This window comes from Musca vetustissima, unplaced genomic scaffold, assembly GCF_032173495.1.
Source record: "Musca vetustissima isolate MV318-11 ecotype Yass unplaced genomic scaffold, APGP_CSIRO_Mvet_v1 utg101871, whole genome shotgun sequence".
NCBI classification, from domain to species: domain Eukaryota; kingdom Metazoa; phylum Arthropoda; class Insecta; order Diptera; family Muscidae; genus Musca; species Musca vetustissima.
This window is the reverse complement of record NW_026877963.1, coordinates 1-19,063: the sequence shown is the minus strand read 5'-3', so window position 1 is coordinate 19,063 and position 19,063 is coordinate 1. Positions and strand designations below refer to the sequence as shown.

At 34.1% G+C, this 19,063-nt stretch overlaps 2 protein-coding genes across 2 annotated transcripts; both read right to left on the bottom strand.

The window, feature by feature from the left end:
* Positions 1–383: 383 nt before the first annotated feature.
* On the bottom strand, positions 384–13,141 carry LOC133322700 (adult cuticle protein 1-like). The gene is made up of 2 exons (XM_061531665.1): positions 13,112–13,141; positions 384–695 (listed from the first exon to the last, which is right to left on the bottom strand). Exons 1-2 carry the CDS (start codon positions 13,139–13,141, stop codon positions 384–386), a joined length of 342 nt encoding a protein of 113 aa, XP_061387649.1.
* Positions 13,142–17,183: 4,042 nt separating this feature from the next.
* On the bottom strand, positions 17,184–17,585 carry LOC133322701 (adult cuticle protein 1-like; the record flags this gene model as incomplete). Its single annotated transcript, XM_061531666.1, has 1 exon — positions 17,184–17,585. A coding segment is annotated over one exon (402 nt), but the record flags the coding sequence as incomplete, so codon positions are not given.
* Positions 17,586–19,063: the final 1,478 nt, after the last annotated feature.

Sequence of the window (19,063 nt, the reverse complement as noted above, 5' to 3'; positions counted from 1 at the left end):
TAAATTTCTCCGTTGCGGTATTAAAGAACATAAAGATCAGTATAGTATGCAGAATAGGACGGACAAGTGAGATTGATAGATGGTAGTGGCAGTGACTTAGAAGTGACTATGAAAAATTGTACACTAGATAAAGTATCACATAGAAAAGACAAGAGAGATAAATGAGAAATTATAAAAAGATGATAGAAACAGGTGTTGGTGAAATGGAAATTAAGAAGAAATTATTTTATGAGTTGGGTGTTTAAGGATTTACAAAATGATATCCTTTCGTTGTGATGACAACCTCATTTGAGGCAGTTTATGTTTTTCATTTAACCAAATTATCATTTGCAGATTCCATATTATTTTGGGATTTTAGCTAGTTTTTTCTTTTACTGGGGAATTTACAAAGTTCCGGGAGCAGGTTGCAAGTTAGCCTGGACAACAGATTGAGCATGACCGGGCAAGGGAGCAACATGTACAGCACCACGAGTCTTGGAAACTGAGACGGCACCTGGAGCAGCTACAGCAACAACAGCTGGAACATGAACTGGGCTGGTAACAACTTGGACTGGACTAGGTCCAACTACAAGGGGACCGGGATGACCGACAACAACGGCACCTGGTACTGGACCACCCACAACGACGGGTCCCCAAGGATATACTGAGGCGTTAGCACCCATAGCCAAAGCAAGGACGGCAGCAACAATGGAGAACTGTAACGATAAGAGAGAACATTAATTAGATATATTAAGCATAATATAAGAACCCTAGAGAAATTCAATCCATCTGAACCCATCAATTCTATAAAAAATTCTTATAATGTTCTACATCAGAGGTACCCTGACAGTCTGTCAGTATATATACATACAGTTCCCAAATAGATGAAAGAAATGATCCAAGACGTATATGTGAAGATCCTAGGAAGCATGGAAGTCGCAAAGATATAAATTCTCAGTTGGTATTTGAGGACATTGGTATTCTTTATTGAATTTCTGATGACAGCGATATTATGCGAAAGGAAATAACTGATGGACATAGTCGATAATAAAATTTGAGTTTGTCAAAGCACCCCTAAGCTATGAAATCATAAGATCAACTGCGAGAAGACAGTACTAGGCGGCTTTAGACCTCAAAATAGAACTCATTCACTAATTATTATTGTGGAAAGAAGGATATACAACACGATATAGTTAGCGTAACAGGTAACTGGTAGGTCTTATTTCCAAGGGGTGTAAAAATATGCCCAAAGCATAGCCTGGCTAAGCTTTCACACAAAATATCACAAGGAATTGTTCTAGAAACTTTAGCATCCAGCTTTATGTTGGACAGTCTCTTTACGGAATTGCTAGTTTCATCAATAGCAGAACGCGAAGTTGATTGCCTGCAGTATATCATTACATTGTCATTAATGAATGAAATATTAACAATCAATGTTGGAATTCAAACAGACTTTTGGAAAAACGTAGGCTCTGTTATTATCCTCCGTCACTGTGATCGTATTCGTATTATTTTTTATAACCTTGATTGTATTTAAACATGATTGTAATCCGAAAAATATTTAAGTTGATTTCCGATTCACATCTCTTTTTTTAATTCCTTAAAAATGTCCAAACAAAATCCATTGAGGATATAATTTTCTTAAATGTCAGTCTTTAGAACAATTTTTTTTCGTTTTTTTAACTGCTATAATATTTATAATATGTGGTATGCACTTTACTATCCGCTTACACAATCTCACCTTCATTTTGAATAATTTGTTATTCGTTTTGTGTGTTTTAACACGTTTAACGTTAGAATGACTTCTACTGATATCTCTCAGATTGTAACAACCTTTTATAGATCAAAGAAAAGAATAATTTCCCTACTTTAACATGAGTCTATGTGTTCTTTTTTTGTTTTTATATCTCTAACTCTTTTTTTATTTCTTGACTCTCTGACACTGTCATACAAATCTATATATGTCTATATTGTTGTTGTACATGTAACTATGTCTGCAATATATCAGTTAACGTCCATTAATATTTTTTTATAAAAAATCTATATTATAATTAAATTCTTCCACTCCGGATAATACATGTCCACATATTAAGCAATGTCAACGCTAGAGTAGGCGATAATGAGTGCAGTGTATTTTACAACAAACGTCAGGTGTGTGATATAATAATTATAATACAGTGGAACTCTTATTTTTATGTCGTAATGGTCGCGGTATTCCATTCATGACCCTGCACCATATTGTTTATAGTATTTGAGAGGGATTTTCGTTGTTTTTATATTGTAACACATAATATATGAAATGTTTAAAATCGGATGAAACAGAGTTTAACAAAATTTGTGTAAATATATTTTACAATTTACAGCCACTTTTGTTGGAAATACAAACGTTTTGTAGCAAACAGGTTTTCGACCCTAAGAAGCCTGAATAACACATAACAGCCACTTCGATGGATGAGAACCAAACAATATATTTTTCTCGCGTTATCCTACACCATCGTTAGCTATTGAATAGTTCAACGACTTTTAAGGATTTATAACGGAAATTCGTTCACAAATTGAGAGCTTTTCCGTTTTCATACTATTTTCTATAAAATTCATGCAAAGAACCATTACAAATAAATGTGATGAATAAATAAAAATTGAGTGTTTTAATTCTTAAACGTTATAGAATTTGAACCACCAGGATAAAAAAACACATCATAATAGTGTTTTACTATGCATGCACTATGCATTAACGTCTTAAAAAATATGCAATAACCCTGAACATACTGTAAATTGGATGATGACCGTAATATAGGGGCCGCACTAAAACGAGGACCAATGTTAATAATTTTTGGTAAACCCATAATATGAAAGTACAGCCGATTCGGTAAAAAAATGTTTTAACAATACTCAAAATACGAGGTACCGTTACATGAGAGCTACCGAAAAAAGTAGACCAATATTGACCATTTTTGGTAAGGAGATTCTCCGCCCAATAAAATCCCAAACAAAAATTACAGCAAAATTGCTTAAAAGACTTGTCCATAATTTCCAACATACTGAATTTTTTATTGTATCGTTTTTTGGGGGCTACACTGAAAAGTGGTTCAATATTGATAATTTTTGATACAGACATTTAATACCTAATGAGAACCCAAAATATCAAATAACAGCCAATTCGGTTCAAAACGTGTTCAAAATTGAGAAAATTTGGAGGTACCGTTATATGGGAGATATGCCTACACGCAGTGCTGCCAGTTAAATTTCATGAAAAATCGTCAATTTTTCAGAAAAAAATCGGAATAATCGGCATTTGTATTTTTAAAAATCGTCAAAAAATCGGCAGCATATAATTTATAAATAAATTCATATTTTTTTGGTTTATAACAAATCAATATTGTTTATTACATTAAAAAAAGATAACAAATTCAATTCTTTATAAAAAAATAGCATAAAAGATTCACTTTTCTACCAAAAATTTAGATTTTTCTAAAATATAGTCATTATTATGTACACTGGTGAGATCTTTCAGATTTACTATTTTTATTAACCATTTTTAGTAATTCATTATCAATTTTGATATTAAAACAATTTGAATTATTTAGTTTGAGGTAATCTTTAGAATAAAGAATCCCTTCCAATGAATCATTCTCAAGTGAGCTTCTAATTTTAGTTTTGTTAAGGTTTACCGGACTAAAAATTCGTTCCACATTTGCTGTGGAGTGTGGAAGAACCATAATTCTTTGTACAAATTTAGACAAAACAAGAAAAGCTAAATTGGAGTCCCCACGTTTAATTTCGGAAATTTTTTTTCCAAAAATTTTTTAAATTATATTCTGCATTTTCAAAAATTTCTTCAAAATTCAGAAAGTTTAACTCCCTAAACTCGGAGTCTAAAGATTGCCTCTGTGTTTCAAAAATAAAATCGGTGAATTCTTTTAAAATATCTAGAAAAGAATTATTGCCCTTCTTCATTACTCTTCCAGGATCAATAAGTTTTAAGCATTTATATTAATTTAAATTAAAATCAAAACGTTTTAATATTTGGTTTACAAGTTCTATATGAAAATTAATGCAAGTGCTAACTATTTTGTCTATGTCATTTTTGGGAAGTTTTGTTTCTGAAACAATATCTTTTGCATATAAACCCAAATATACTTCATCATATTCTAAATAATTGTTCGTGTCCATGATGTAAAGTGTAAACTAGATAGAACTAGACAGAGTACAATGCTGACAAAAAATGCAGATATCTAAGCCATTGAAAACGGCTGCGGCGAGTCGCCGATAGTTCTAATGATTTAAAGCTGCCAATTTTATATGTTTGTATGGTAACGCCGTATTAAATTAAAAAATTTGACAATTTGTGTCGATTGTTGAAATGTCGGCAATTCTGAGGCAAAAATCGGAAAATCTGCATTTTCCATTTTTAGAGTGAAAATCGTCAAAATGCCGATAAATCGGCAAATATGGCAGCCCTGCCTACACGTCGACTGATATAGCTCTGGCACTTCTGTGCAAATTTTTGGACAGCTAGCTAAGTTTCTGCAGATGCTAGAGTGATAACAACAGATTGATGGACTTGGCTAGATCGTCTTAGAATTTTACACTGATCAAGAATATATATACTTCATGGGGTCAGAAACGATTATTTCGAAAAAACAAACATACAACGATGGAGGGTGTAAAAATGGGTAAAAATAAGCCAACATTTTTTTTCTTTTGCTAATTTATGACTAAAATACACCATTTACAGTCTTGTGCTCAAGGACTGAATTGAAGAACACCATATTGGCAATATAGTTCTAATGTATGATTTTTCGATATTTCCACCGCATTCAACTAAGCCGGATGCTGACATTTTGAAGCCGACATTTCTCTGTTCTCGGACGAGCTAGTTGGAGCCCTAAACTTATTATAGGATCGTAGGACTCGTGATTTCACTTCGATTGATGTATATCTCAAGAACATTTTTATAAAAAACCTATTTGGGTTGAACCCCGCGTGATTTAGTTTTTTTACGTGCGGATATACTGAGACCTGCCGTGTTCAAATCCGCCCAATAAAACTGCGGTCACAAATACGTTGAAAATATAAACATCTGCAAATACCGATAGGATTAGTAAAAATATTGAGTTGTGCAATGTTTGGATGAAATTGGCAATTGCGTTCGCTTCATATGAGATTTACATGTTTCGAAAATATTGACCCTTTGTAGGGGAGATACTATAAGGAGTGGACTAATGAGTCCCATCTTCCAACATTATACAGGTTTCGATAAAATATTAGGTTTTGCAGAGTTCAGTTGAAAACGGATAGTCAGTTCGCATTATATTATAAAATTAATTTTCATCAAAATGTTGACCATTTCGTGGGGTAGCTTGATTTAAGTTTGGAAAAAATTTTACAATGTGCAAAGTTTGAAGGAAATCGGTTACTCCCTTCGAGAGTTATCGTGCACATCAGCCAGCCTTCGAAATTCCATAGCAGTTGCACTAAACAAATAAGTAATTTTGCAAAAATGCATGTAATTTTTTCTTAATGATATAATGATACGAAAAATCCTATAACTGTATAAAAATTAAAAAATTGGTCCTCATTTCTTTTACAATTTTGGAGCACCGATTATTTTTCAAAATGTTGATGCACCAATAGACAAGACACAAGGATGATATATCATATGTCCATCTTGAATTACCAATTGACTACATTGTCAATGATCCAGTTCTTTGCAGGGCTGAATGATTTAGCTTGATCGCCGAACAGAGATTGTAGCTAATCATTGCCCTCTTGTTGTGATAATTCCCTTTCCTTTGAGAGTTTTGAGAGACTTTTGGGATATATTGTGTGTTTTAAGCTACTTCCAACCTGGTAAAAATGTACAACGAATGGTGCTTTATTCGCAATGGTTTATAATCTTAGTGCTTGTACCAACAAATTAGTGATTCATTTGCCCTTAAGTTTCTTAATTTAACATCTCAATAAAATATACATTAACATTAATATTTCTATTTTAATATAAAATTCCTGAAAAGAAGAACTTGAAGAAGAAAGATAATGTTTAGAGACATAGGAAATTGATAAGGGAAATTGATTAATACGATAATTTGATAAGGGATAGATTATTATGTAAGGAGACATACAAAAAAAGTTAGATGTTAGAATGCTAATTTTATGGTTTTGTTAACTATTGTTCAATTAAATTATAAATTTGTTAAATTATGATAAAGGAGGATGCATCAAAAGTACCACTATTAGCAGGTACGGCAAGAAGAGCTGGGCAGCAAAACCACTGAAAGAGGTCTGGAGACAACTTGCTGGTGGATGAGCACCAAATACTACAGTACCAGGAAGAGGAGCACCAAGGACAAAAATGCAAACATATATTTTTTTCAGCTCTTTCCTATTATTTAAAGGTATCTAATATTTACCCGTGTCACCTCCCTCGGGCAGAGATAACCTGATTAAATGCATTTCATTATTAATATCAAAGATTCCGGAATAACTTCGATATCAACCTACACTAACGTCAATAAACACCTGAATGACTTTTACTACGTGATATGTAAATTGACTAAACCACCAGTTCTGTATGCAGTGTCAATGATCCCGGAGAAACATAAATTTAAGGGAACACCCCCCTCCCCCCCCATTCCGATTTTAATTTTTCAAGATTTTCAACGGGCTGGTAAATCAATACCAATGCTTGTTAAGGTTTGTAACTTTACACATATATAATTGAAGATTTAAAATAGAAGAAAAATAATTTACAAAAAAATTTTGTTGTTGTTTTGTTGTTGTTTTTTGTAATTAAAGAAAAGTCCTTATTTTTGATGGCGGGCATGATAACTCCTCACTGGAACATCGGAATCCGAAAATTTCAACGGTGTTAGAAAGAGTACATGTCTGGCTCTCTTATGAACTAGGATTATTGACTTCGCTCAAAAATTAACAAAATGGTGGACCTTTGAAAAAATATTTTTGGAAAATCGCCGAATTTTTACCAAAACCCAAGTTAAAAAATAAGGAAGATCTTCACCGATTGGCTTTATCCTAGTTCATACGAGAGCTATACACTCCCAGAGAAACGTTGTAAAATTTGGAACCGATTCGATAATTAGTTTTTGAGTTATCGTGCCCGCCATTCAAAAAAAAAAAAGGGTTAAGAGAAAAACGCGTTTAATGTTTGAGAAGCCCTTCAGCCGTCACTTTATACTGACACAATAAATCGGATATATCTTCAAGAGTTCTTGAGATTTTCACTTGAAATTTTGTAGAGACATTCTTTAATCAGTGTAGATTCGAATTATACCAACAAAAATTTTGACCCCGAGAATGGGGGGTCCCCTTAATATAAATTACATATTACATTCAACTTATTTCAAAAATATTTGAACTTATTTCAAAACTTATTTCAAAAATATTTGAAATCTCTAGCTAATAAACTTATTTAGATTCACGAGTTTTTGTATTTCTACAGATGTTTTTGTAATATTTCCATTTCATTTCGTGTATAAAACTTTTAAATTTTTAGGGCAGTATTATTAAAAATAGTTAATTACAATGTGCATTCTTATACAAATAATTAAAAATATTATGTTTTTAGAAGATCCGTAGAAATAATTGCAAAAAAAAAAAACTATAAAAAGTACCTTCGGGGTACATTCGGCATTTTGATGTGGGGCACATTCGGCCATACACAGATAGTGCAATATTATTTCCTTAAAATGTTTTTGAGTTTGTTATTTTAAAAATAATCATTTAATATGGTTCGATATTACATATATAAGACTATACGTGCTTGTAATGTCGAAAATGCGATAGAAAAAAGCTATTTCTGATGATGTATGTGGCCTTGAGACGTAAACGTTCGCCGCTACAAAATATAGTCTTAAAAGTCAAACATTGAGCCGCGTATTAAAACAAAATAGAACCTTTAGAGGATCTGAATTCCAACCAGACTGAGAGCGGTGATAATTACCAGAATATGACTATGGTGCCGAATGTGCCCCATCAAATGCCGAAGCACGGGCACATTCGGCGTATTTATTATATGTTTTTGATACTAGTTTCTATAATTGAGTATCAGACGACAATAACCAGCCATAAATTTTTTATATCTTTTGAATAAGTACTGAGATATAGAGCTCTAAAAAAGTGACGAATGTGCCCCAGTCTCCCCTACCACGTATTTCCAGAATGTTAGATATTGAAAATGTGATATAACTTTTAGTATGTGTAATTTGCCATTTCCAGAATGGACCACAAAGCCATTGTGGTACTCCGAGTTATTGTGGGTGAAACAATGCCTTTTGTATAAGTTCACGTTTTAAACCATTTTTATAGACAACTAGCTGGACCCACGGCACTTCGCTTTCCCTTACAAAGTTATCAACGTTAAATTTCCATATACATACATAAGAATTTCATGTATTTCAAACCATATCCTCATTGTTCAACCAGTAAGGAAAATAGTAAAGTCGGACGGGGCCGACTATATGATACCCTTCACCACTATGGGTATATTAAACGAATGCATCCTAACAAAAGGGCAATTAACATGAAATTGGACGAACTAAAATATATGACCGACTAAATGTGAACCGACTTAGATCAATCCATAAAAATGTCATTCGTTTGTTACAATGGGACAAAATTATGTAAATCTATTTAAAGCAAATATCAAAATTCTCAATTGTGTACGTTGTACAAAATTTCATGTCAATATTACAAACATGAGGAGTTAGGTGCACCATTTACTTAAAATCGGATGAAAATAGATATGGAAGCTATATCCAAACATGAACCGATTTCAACGAAACTTGTCACAGGTTAGGTTGTACTCATTTCAGCAGGCTTTGTTCCTAATGGTCATATTTTGGGTCCTAGTTAAAATCGGATCATATATATCAGAGCTATATCTAAATCTGAACAGATTTTCAACAAATTTTACACACATCATTATACCCTACACAACTATGTTGTCAGGGTATTATAGCTTTGTGCAGCCCCAAAAATTTTTAACGCCGCGAAATGTTGGTCCAAGACCCACCTTTAAGTATAACGATCTTCATATCTCGACTAGCTGAGTCGATCTAGACATGTGTGTCCGTCCGTCTGTCCGTCTGTCCATTATAATTTGTAAACACGATACAGGCCACGGTTATGGACCAATCTTCACGAAATTTTGCATGTAGGATGGGTTCTGGCCAATGAAGACTCCTATTGTTTTTGTATATGGGAAATTACAAAATTCTTTTAAAATTCCATTAAAAAAAAATTTGAAAAATTTTTTTGCGAGCACATTTATGATTTTTGGTACATAGGTTAAGAAAAATATGCTGATTCGAAATATGTTCGCGTTCACAAATTCGGATGCTGCGCACAAAAGTTATAGCGGTTTTAAATCTTGTATTTCAAATATAAATTAAATGAATTCCTATTCGTTGAAATTCGCGAATTTCTTCACAAATGCTTAAACACCATTGTTTTCTTTGCATACTAGTCAAATCACACTGAAATACGGTTTAATAGTCGCGAAAAACAAATAGAAACATGAAGATATCGGAAAATAAAATAAATTAATTTTTGAATTAAAACAAATGTTTTTTGGAATTTTCGATTTTTTAGTATGTTTAAGAGGATACGGTTTTGCCTTAATCTTCTAAAATATACGACGCTTTCTTTTGCAAATTCTTTTAGATGATTGTTAAATATCGGCAGATTCATCTGATAAGAGTTTCGACGTCATTAATGGCTAAATATATTGCACTTACAATACATAAAAATTATCAATATTGAAAAGCTTGCAATTCGCGAATTAGTTGAAATCAGTTGATGCGCATGCGATTTTCGTATAAACCGAATCAATGTCTTTCAATAATTATTAATTTTTCGATGTTTAATTTAGCGGTCAAAATGTGCCACTCGATGCACTTTACTATGCAAAAACCCTAAAAATGGCTAAAAATCACGCAACGTGCATACGATTTTTATGCGCATCCGATTTTAGTAATCTCCTATGAAAATACGCAAAAGGACACCTATTTTAAAAGGATCGGTTAAGAACCGCGGATGTGCCTCCACAATCAATTTTGGATAAAATATGCATATTATTCGCGTATCGATGTATTTTTGACCTATTTCCACACAGATTCGCGAATTTGACAATACAAGCATAAATGCATGTAAAATTAATTCGAAGAAAATCGCGATTATTTACGCGAATTTGTCAAAATAAGTTTTTGCAGTTTTTCCCACATTCAAGGTACCTATATCCGCCGTTTTATTAGACGGAATTCAACATGGATGGGCTCATTAGATCCGGCACGTAAAAAAACTAAAATCACGCGGGGTTCCACGGAATTTGAATGGACTTTCTTAATTTTAGACTCAAAAAATATGTTTTTTATAAAAATTTACGCACCAAATTTTCGTCTTTGGAACCCAATTGCAAAGAAGCTACAGTGAGCACATTCATGAGATATAGACTAAACGAAGCAGAATCACGAGTTCTACGATCCTATAATTAGTTTAGTCCATTATCTGGATGCGCATCCTAATTATAAGAAAAATTCAAAAAACACCGAAAATCCGGCTTCAAAATGTCAGCATCCATTTTGGGTGGATGCAGTGATTATATCGAAAAATCATACATTAGAACCATATTGTCCATGGGGTATTCTGCAACTTAGTCACTGATCACATGTGCGTGCATTGTGTAGTTTAGCCACAAATCGGGAACGAACACAAAAAAACTCGTTGGCTTCAACACATTTTTACCCATTTTTTTACATTACCAGCATCACAGCTTCCACGCAACTTATTATTTATTACCAAAATTTCAAGATTTTGACAAGAACACTTCATTTTATAGAATGGAATTTAAATTATATGCAATATGTTCATATTTCGCGAGTTATAACCTTGCAAACCTCAGCTTCAAGGAATTTAAAAGATTTTTGTAATTTCCCATATATATTGTCGTATGTACTCGTATGCGGGACTTACACATAAATATTTACAGGTGCTTACGTATTCATATATTATTTAGTAACCCATTACCACACTAGAGGGTGGAAATATAACGCTGATCGCTTTGAAATCTTCCATGAGATTCCAGTTGTGGTCAAGGACAACGCTTATAAATTTCTGTTATGATCAGATAATAATTTTGGCTGTACTGAATATTAGTAATAATCGGAATATATGTTAGTGTAAGGAAGAGGTGCTTTTGACCTCTAATCGGGCAAGAGGGTGGAAATATCACGAAATATTCCTCAGGCTCGGAATAAACATCCGCAGAAAGTTATCGTGTGGTCGGCCCCGTCCGACTATACTGCTCCGCTCACTGGTTCTAGACTTAATTCAGTACGCTATGGCAAATTTCATGGAAATCGAAGGATATATAGGGACTTTGGTGAACCATTTACATTACCCCGGTCGAAAATACATATGGGATCTATATCCAAATCTGAACCGATTTTCAGGAAACTTGACACACATCATTCTAGACTCAATTCAGTACGCTATGCCAAGTTTCGTGCAAATCGGAAGATATATAGGGTCTTTGCTACACCATGTACATTAAATCGGACGAAAATATATATGGAAGCTATATCTAAATCTGAACCGATTTTCACCGATTAAAATCGGGCGATCTATTTATGGGAGCTATATCTAAATCTGAACTGATTTTCACGAAACTTAGCACACGTCATTCTAGACTTAATTCAGTACGCTGTATAAAATTTCGTGCAAATCGAAAGATATATAGGGTCTTTGCTACACCATGTACTTTAAATCGGACGAAAATATATATGAGAGCTATATCTAAATCTGAACCGATTTTCACGAAACTTAGCACACATCATTCTGGACCTTATTCAGTACTCTATGCCAAATTTCGTGCAAATCGCTGTGCCAAAATATATATGTGAGCTATATCTAAATCTGATCCGATTTTCACGAAACTTAGCACACATCGTTCTGGACCTAATTCTGTACGCTGTGCCAAATTTCGTGCAAATCGAAAGATATTTAGGGACTTTGGTCCCCCGTTTACCTTAAATCGGACGAAAATATATAAGGGAGCTATATCTAAATCTGATCCGATTTTCACGAAACTTAGCACACATCATTCTGGACCTAATTCAGTACGCTATGCCAAATTTCGTGCAAATCGAAAGAGATATAGGTACTTTGGTGCCTATATCGGGCGAAAATATATATGGGAGCTATATCTAAATCTGAAGCGATTTTCACCAATTTCAATAGGGTTCGTCCTTGGGCCAAATTTCATTCAAATCGGATCATAAATGCGACCTGTACTTTGTTTACAATTTAACATCTACAGACGGACGGATGGACGGACATGGATAAATCGACTCAGAAAGTGATTCTATGCATATTCTCAAAAGGAACCATGTGTCTATCTCGTTTCTTTTTGCCTGTTACAAACATATGCACAAAGACATAATACCCTGTACTACAGTGTGGTGAAGGATATAAAAACTATATTTGGGGATTTATTTCATTTTCCGAATTAGGGACTTGTTACATTAGGAAACAAGTCCCCGCTTTTAGGGACTTATTTCATTTTATATTGCTTTATGGGGATTTATTTCATAATGAAATAAAATTTCTGTTCGGGGACTTATTTCATACCGCCCTTCATAGTTTATGTTGAAATTTGCCCTTGTGTCCATATGCAACTACTGCTCCTAAATTAATCGTTTCGGATTAACCGTAGAACAAAGATATAGATACTCATATCTTTATCCATTCAAATATAACAGACTTTTGCCAGGAAAACACGATTCTGACCACTGTGGACCCGTAGCAACACCAAAGAGATAGCCGAAATTAATACCGCAGTAAAGCAGTGAGACGATTGCAGAAAATCTATTGAAAAAATTAAACAATGTTAGAGCCTCCGGTTTTTAAAAGCCACAAAAGAGCGGCCACTCACGCGAATCAAATATACATGACTTTAGACATCATTGCTAATAATGGCAAAACTCTGCGAATTCTGTAAATATTTTGAACTTTTAATATTCTTTACATGAATAGGATATCTCAAGCATTATTATTGCACTTTCAAACTTTGGCATATCCTTTATTTGCGAAGGATTTTTTCTCGGTCACTCACGTGACATTTCTGATTTTGCAGTTTCTGCATTTATAGTCTTTAAATGAGTATTTATGCTAAGAAAAAAAAGAACAAATGACAAATGTGGTCTTTCTTTGCATTTTTTGCATTACTTCACGTATTTAAGCACAATTAAAGAAACAAATTCTTTGACTTTGGTTTATCTTTCACCGGAAATGCCCACATGTTTGTAACAGGCGAAATAAAACGGTATAGACCCATGGTTCTTTTTGAAAATATGCATAGAATCACTTTTTCAGTCGATTTATGCATGTTCGTCCGTCTGATGATGGTAAATTTTAAACAACCACCAATCAGTCTCGTTTGAGCTGTTGATGAATGTGGTTGTGCTGTCGCGTGTTTTTATTATTTTTATCGTAGCAATGTATATATTGCAGGCGAAGTTTGTCAGAGAGCGACAAGTATAAACAGGTCTAGCACACTTTGTGTCTGTGTGACCAAACAAATGCATATGTATACGTTGCCGACCGCTGGTATAGACCCATGGTTCTTTTTGAAAATATGCATAGAATCACTTTCTAAGTCGATTTATGCATGTCCGTCCGTCTGTCTGTTTGTCCATGTTAAATTGTAAACAAAGTACAGGTTGCATTTATGATCCGAATTGGATGAAATTTGGCACAGCTCATTTGTTTGGCCCAAGGACGAACCCTATTGAAATTGGGAAAAATCGGTCCCGATTTAGATATAGCTTCCATATATATATTTAACCGATTTAATGTAAACGGTCCCTATATATCTTCCGATTTGAACGAAATTTGGTATAGTCTAATCATTTAGGTCTAGAAAAATGTCTGCCAAGTTTCGTGAAAATCGGTCCAGATTTAGATATAGCTCCCATATATAGTTTCGTCCGATTTCATGTAAATGGTGCACCAAAATCCCTATATATCTTTCGATTTGCACGCAATTTGGCACAGCGTACTGAATTGAGCCTAGAATGATGTGTGCTAAGTTTCGAGAAAATCGGTCCAGATTTAGATATAGCTCCCATATATAGTTTCGTCCGATTTCATGTAAATGGTGCACCAAAATCCCTATATATCTTTCGATTTGCACGAAATTTGGCATAACGTACTGAACTGAGCCTAGAGTGATGTCTGCCAAGTTTCGTGAAAATCGATTCAGATCTAGATATATATATTTTCGTCCGATTTAATCTAAATAATGTACCAAGTTCTTATGTTGCATAGCATTTTGAATTTAATCCAGAATGATGTGTGCCAAGTTTCGTGAAAATCGGTCAAGACTTAGATATAGCTCCCATATATATTTTCGTCCGATTTAATGTAAATGGTGCACCACATGTATCTTTCGATTTGCACAAAATTTGGCATAACGTACTGAATTGATGCTGGAATGATGTGTGATGAGTTTCGTGAAAAGCGATTCAGGTCTAGATATATATGTATATATTTTTGTCCGATTTAATCTAAATAATGTACCAAGTTCTTATGTTGCATAGCGTTTTTAATTTAATACAGAATAATGTGTGCCAAGTTTAGTGAAAATCGGTTGAGATTTTGATATAGCTCCTTTATATTATAGATTGATTTTAAGTAATTGACGCACCAAGGAACCAATATATGGCTGATAGGAACAAAACGTATTGAAATCAGTATAACCTAAACTGTGACAAGTTTCGTTGAAATCGGTTCATATTTGGATATAGCATCCATATATAAGTAAATTGTGCATCAAATTCCTCATATTTGTTCGATTGACATCAAATTTTGCACATCGTACAAAATTGAGCATAGAATAACATAGTTGGGTTTTCTAGAAGTACAGACCTAGCCCAACGGATGACCTATTGATATTTGTTTGAAGTCGATTTACATACCTTTGTTTCATTGTAACAAACGAATGACATGTTTATGGATAGATCTAGGTCGTTTCACATTTAGATAAATATCACATATTGTATTTCATACAATTTCATGATAATAGTCCTGTTTAATATACCCATAGTGGTGAAGGGTTTTATATAGTCGGCCCCGTCCGACTTTACTACTTTCCTTACTGGTTTAAGTTTGCGATAAATCGATTTCCATAAATTTGTCCCATTGTAAGCAAACGATTTTAAATCTGCCCGAATGAATTTAAATTTAGCATAGGTTGCAGAAAGGCATGTGCATATTCCTTTGATGGAACATATACACGAAATTGTTAGGATACATATGAACAATATACCCAAAGTGGTGAAGGTATCATATAGTCTGCCCAGTCCGACTTTACTACTTTCCTTACTGGTTTCAATATAAAGTTTGGTCTCATTATATACCTACCTTTATTCTGAACCTGGTCAATATTTCCCGATATTTGCACCCTCTTGATCAATTAGAGATCAGCAGCTCCCTGATCTCCTCCGAATCATGTTTTCCCGGAGTGAACATTTACGCCATAAGATTCTAATGTATTGGCGTATTTGAATAGCAAAATATTAATTGATCATAATCAAATGGGTATTTTCATTAGTTGGCCAGATCGCCTTCCCCATTTAAAATGTGTGATGTTCGGCTTATAATAGACTAGAAAATCAAAATAAGGCTTTAGATGCATTTCATCCGCTAAATAAAATTACCAAGCAATATGACTATATATGAGCCGACATATCTGACCTACGGTGTGGTATAGTAATACTAATACTGTGGTATGGTAATACAAAAAATTTATCACACATTGACACCTGTACAAGTCCCACATCCGAACACATACATCAACATAATTGGTAAAATTTATAGGTCAATAACTTCACTTGGATATACTGTCAACTTCTCATAGAATTTAATATTGGTAAGTCTGGGTTCATTTGACCCGTTAAATATTGACCGATTATCATGAAAAGGGTGGTGGTGACGTCGTTGCCCGTGTAAAATTTTGTGATGATCGGGTTATAATTGAGGCCTGCAGAGCGAAAGAAAAAAGGACAAAAATAAAATATTGGTCAAATTGATAAATATTAACCAATTATTACCAAAAGAAATATTGGCCTTCTTTGGCCGGAAACGGACTTACACTCAAAATTGACGATTGGCCCATAAACGAAGGACACACATGTCTAGTTGTAGAGACATGACAGGTATACTAAAACGGGGATCAATGACCAATATTTCGCGGCGTTAGACTCTTGGGGCCACACAAACCTATAATCTCCCTACAAAATAGTTTTGTATGGTATAACAATTATTTTGTGTTAAATATTTTCTTATATTTATTTATTTGCAAAATGCTTTTACTTTAGCTTTTTAACAGACAAAAAAAAAAAAAAACAGTGGCTTTTATATGATAGTGTGTAGAGGCTTCGAGATTATTCATAGATTTATATTCAAAACTATTTTTTTTTTTGCTACTTCAAAAATTTCTAATAACATTTATAATATAAAATATAAAACTGAGCATGCGTGAGAGTGTAGAGATTCAAATAATCTCTAAAACTCATACTAGTACTCAGAATTGAATATAAATATATAGTGTATTCTGAGACTTGAAGTGGATTTTGACGTAGAATATTTTATTCTTTATATATACCTAGAATTAAGTTTCATGTTACTTTAATGTACTTTGTCGAAAAAAATACTGGAAATGTCTTTGAAAAAAAAAAAAATCAAGAACATTTTGAATTTTTGGTTCAAAATGTCTGACTATATATTCGGTATATACATTATATATACAGATTTCTCTTGTTCAGTGACTTCTGCTAAAAATTGATGGGTGAGTTTTCAATCACTCCTGGAAAAGGGGACCGAAAAGACCCCTTTAATGAGTCGGTTGAGGGTTAAAATTGCAGACCAAAATATTCCTCGATATTTTATCAGTAATATTGCCGAGGACACTATATACCTGAAATGCAAGAATTTCAAGAAATCATAATTCGAAAATGATCAAAATTCTTGAAAAGGGGGAATATTGCCCCGCCTTTTCTGGTTACCTCCCGACGTAAACTTTCAAAACGCCGATACACGTGCCTTCTTTTTTTAGCCCCTCTTTCATAATCTGATGGAATTTCCCGGTAATTATCAAAAAATTCAAATTTGTCGCACAGTGTAATTTAAACGGTTCCAGGAGCAGGTCGAAGGTTAACTGAGGCAACTGATTTAACATGACCGGCCAAAGGGGCAACATGAACAGCACCACGAGTCTTGGCAACAAAAGTACCACTGTGAGCAGAGACTACGGCAGGCGCGGCAACAAGAGCTGGTCCAGCAACAACAGGTGGTGCGGCAACTAGAGCAGGGGCAGCAACAACAGCAGGAAGAGACTCGGAAACAACATGTACTGGTCCAGGTCCAACAACAACTTGGGGAGGATTAACCACTGTGACAGCAGCTGGTGGATGAGCACCAAGAACTACAGTACCGGGAAGAGGACAACCAAGGACAACTGGTCTCAAAGGAAGAACTGAGGAGTTGGCACCCAAAGCTAAAGCAATCAAGACTACAGCAATAACGAACTGAAAAATTGCAAAATACCCAAGGCAAAAATATTTTTTTTAATCGCCAAGATAAATATATTAATTTAGTTTTTGCAAAATAGTCAGGCTGAATCCCAGTTTGTTGTTTTTATAAAAAACAACTATTTATTAGTGGGGAATGTATGGCATTGTTTGCCGAGGGGTAAGGCAGGGAAGACTATAGTTTCGGATCACGCCACTGATCCTCATCAGTTCTCTTAGTTTTTTGTTGGGATATTCTCCCCAGAAGCTATTGCTTCTATACAAAAAACCTTTCATACCCAAATGTCTCTTGTAACAAAGCGAAGTACTTATCTGACCAACGACATAAACTGCATGAGAATTTCGCTGGAGCCTCATTTCGAGGTTAACAAGGCATTTATAGACAATACCACACCTTTCCCACTGTTGTGTGTTGTCACATCGCGACAAATGCACACAACGACTTTGTTGGTGTTGCTAGTATACAGCAACAACCCAAACAGTTCAACCGTGCCTGCGTCTACAACTTCAGTAGTGTTGGCGGTTTATTTGGGATACCATTTGTATTTTGTTTTCGCAAAATAGTCAGGCTGAATCCCAGTTTGTTGTTTTTATAAAAAACAACTATACATACATTCCCCACTAATAAATAGTTGTTTTTTATAAAAACAACAAACTGGGATTCAGCCTGACTATTTTGCAAAAACAAAATACAAATGGTATCCCAAATAAACCGCCAACACTAGAGATATATGAATTTAGTAATATTTAGTGAATGATACAAAGCAAACATATGTCGTTTTCTCATGGTGCTGAAGATTTGACTATTTGCTACGTTATAAAGGACGTTTATTATTTGGCATTGATCAATATATAGGCCAATTGTACGTTATACCCTACATTTTATTACAAGCTATTTAGCTATAGATTAAAGATTGAGTCCTTAGGGAAGATGACAGTTTTTGCGAAGCATTTAAGTCATTGACAATTCCATTGGTCGCATTTATCACATTTTTTGCGAATGTATAACTACTTCCCGGAGAATGTAATATCCCTTTGTGTATATAATCCTACGTTTACCTTCATTTCTTTATTATTTAAATTATTTAGCATTGAACTTTCGTTCAGTTCGTAAAGAATGATAATATGATGCAATACATTTTATTATGTCCACCATATATTTGAACGAACGATTCCTAAATAACTGCAATACTTACCTACACCTACCTCAATACAGTCTTTAATAACGTCACATGTAAATCGACCGAGTCATTTCAATTGGGTGTAGTGCCAGCGAACTACTTCTATACTCACAACTTTCAAAAGTCGTTTTATAAATCTTAATCTCTTTACTCCCTCTAACATAAATTAATGACAAGGTTGAATTGGGTATATTTAGAAATCCAATTAATATTTGCAAAATATTAGTTCAGCTTAAATGCGGTATACATTCGTTGTTCTTTTTATACCCTTCACCACACTGTGTTACAGGGTGC

Excerpts from the sequence above, each read along its gene's own strand:
- LOC133322700 (XM_061531665.1), bottom strand. The coding sequence starts at position 13,141 with ATGCAGAAACTGCAAAATCAGAAATGTCAC. Across the intron at positions 696-13,111 it reads TGCAAAATCAGAAATGTCAC|TTCTCCATTGTTGCTGCCGT; the intron begins GTGAGTGACCGA and ends TTATCGTTACAG.